The sequence below is a fragment of the Nansenia antarctica genome, assembly GCF_963989245.1.
Source record: "Nansenia antarctica genome assembly, chromosome: 11".
In the NCBI taxonomy this organism is placed as follows: Eukaryota; Metazoa; Chordata; class Actinopteri; order Argentiniformes; family Microstomatidae; genus Nansenia; species Nansenia antarctica.
Window position 1 is genome coordinate 26,478,404 of NC_137681.1, and position 2,355 is coordinate 26,480,758.

The 2,355-nt window shown below is 54.1% G+C and overlaps 1 protein-coding gene across 1 annotated transcript in view; it reads right to left on the reverse strand.

Moving 5' to 3' along the window:
• Positions 1–304: 304 nt before the first annotated feature.
• prdm9 (PR domain containing 9) overlaps positions 305–2,355 on the reverse strand; it is a gene marked incomplete at its 3' end in the record, with an annotated part of 4,289 nt that continues 2,238 nt past the window's right edge. Inside the window, exons 5-6 of the mRNA XM_080542533.1 lie at positions 2,233–2,355; positions 305–2,001 (exon numbers count right to left, since the gene is read on the reverse strand). The exon at positions 2,233–2,355 is cut by the window's right edge and continues 71 nt beyond it. Of these exons, the coding sequence (XP_080398659.1) occupies positions 305–2,001; positions 2,233–2,355 (1,820 nt within the window). The remainder of the gene's footprint in view (positions 2,002–2,232) is intronic.

Sequence of the window (2,355 nt, forward strand, 5' to 3'; positions counted from 1 at the left end):
TTACTCTCAGGGCTCAGTACAGGGACGCAGATTAAGACTAATCCTAGACTAAAAAGCATCCTCAATGGAGGTTGTGAATTTTCCATTGCAAGTGTGATTTAATCCTGGACTAGGCCTAAGCCTCGTCTGTGAAACCGTCTCTCAGAGTGGGGAAACCTGGGTATGCTCTTCCTAGATTACTGTGTTTCTAAGTTTCCTAGTTTCCGAGATTACTTGATTATCAGATAAAGTGTTGTTTGCATATATCTGAAAACGCAGCTCTTAATGTTATTCTGCAAATGGCGAGGAAAGCAACAATTGTATCTTAACAGGCCGACAAGTGCATTTTCTGATGGTGTCTTCTAAGATGCCAACTTCTGGCGAAGCTCTTCCCACATTGTGTGCATTTATACAGTTTCTCCCCGCTGTGAAGCATCTGGTGGGCTTTGAGACTCTGTGGGCGGCTGAAGCTCTTCCCACACTCCAGACAGAGGCACGGTCTCACCCCTGTGTGCTTCCTCTCGTGACGTTTAAGGTCTCCGGACTGACGGAAACTCTTCCCGCACTGGGAGCACAGGTAGGGCTTCTCCCCCGTGTGTGTTCTCATGTGGACGTTCAGCTGGCCGGAGTGGATGAAACACTTGTCGCAGTGAGGGCAGGGGAAGGGTTTCTCTCCCGTGTGAACCTTCTGGTGTTGCTGAAGGCTGTAGTACCACGAGAATCCCTTCCCGCAGTCCGTGCACAGGAACAGTTTCTCCCCCAGCCGGACACACCTGTGAGCCTTGAAGCCCCTTAATGAGGTGTATCTCCTCCCACACTCGGTGCAGTTGTGAGGCCCTGCTCCGGCCTCCTCCGCTTCGTCCGGCTGAAAGAAGGCCAGGTCGGACCCCAGCAGAGAGCCGAACTCCTCCGGGTGGTGTCTCTTCATGTGCTTGCGGAGGAAGCTCTTCAGAGTGAACGAGAACTGGCAGTGCGAGCACGGGAACATCTCCGAGGTCAACAGGACGTTCTTGCACGCTTCAATGTCCTGGTGGTGTTTCAGGGCGGCAGCCTTGCCGAAGGCCCGCCCACACTGGGCGCAGCAGTGAGGCCTCTCCTTGGCGTGCGCGACCTGCTCGTGCCTCTTCAGGTTACCGTAGCGTTTGAAGTTCGCCCCGCAACTCGAGCAAATGTGCGGCCCGTCGCTAGTCGTAACGCACTCGTGGGCTTCCAGGTCCTCTGGGTTGGCGTACATTCCCTTACACTCCCCGCAGCTGTGCTGACCCTCCTCTGTAAGCCCCTCCGCCTGTACAAAGGTGGTGTGGGTGTCCAAAGCTTCTGATTCGTCAAAGCTCCCCTCGCTCCTCTGCGCATTGTTCCTGGTGCCAGGCTGCCCTTGTTTGGAGAGCTTTGCTTTTTTTGTTTTGACAGAGATTACGGAGGACCTCCTCGTCCTGATATTCCTCAGTCTCTGAGAGGGAGGTCTCTGGGTGGGCCCTGCGGTCTGGGTCTGGGTCTGAGTGAGATCTGTGGGCAGAGCACTGGAGGGTGGATCAGGTTCCTGAGGGCTGTCGGAGGGCCCCTCTGCTGGTGCGGCGGCCATCCTGAGGCCCTCCTGAAGGCTGTGCTCTGCAGTAAAAGACACCTCGTCCACCACACCCTGCTCACTGCTCCTTTGGTGAACTCGCTGGTGCCTCAGCAGACCAGAGGATTGTCCGAAACACCTCCTGCACTGGGTGCAGCAGTAGGGTCTCTCGTTGGAGTGGATGCTTCGCATGTGTCTCTTCAGGTGGTAGGCGCGCGCAAACGTCTTCCCACACTGAGGGCATCTTTTGGCCTCCTCTCCCGTCTCCTCCAGGGAGGCTGGTGGGGACTGCTCCATGTCACCTTCAGTGGGGAGACGGTCCTCAGGTTCAGGAGGGGATTCAGACCCGTCCGGAGGGTGTGAGAGCTCCGTGTGTCTGTGGAGGTAGGACTCTGTGGTGAAGGACAGCTGGCAATGAGGGCAGAGGAAGACCTGAGAGGATGTATCCCAGCTCTTCTCTGAGAGAGAGAGGGGGAGAGGGAGAGAGAGAGAGAGAGGAACAATATTAACAGGCCAGAAAAGATGTTCAATAGCTCACAAATATCACTCAATAACTTGACATTATTTTTATGTTTTACATTAAACAACACAATACAAATAAGTTGTATTCTCTATAGTACATCCCTAGTACTGTATTAGATGCTCAGTACCAAAGCAACATCCTAAATCAACAGCAGAATGACAGGTACCTGTAGCGGTGCACTTCCTGAACCAGATTTGGTTCCCGCCGGCATCACTGAGCTGGCTGATAAACTTGCTGCTGGGCCACAGCATGAGCTCATCTCCTGGCTGTATAGCACGACTGCAGCGGT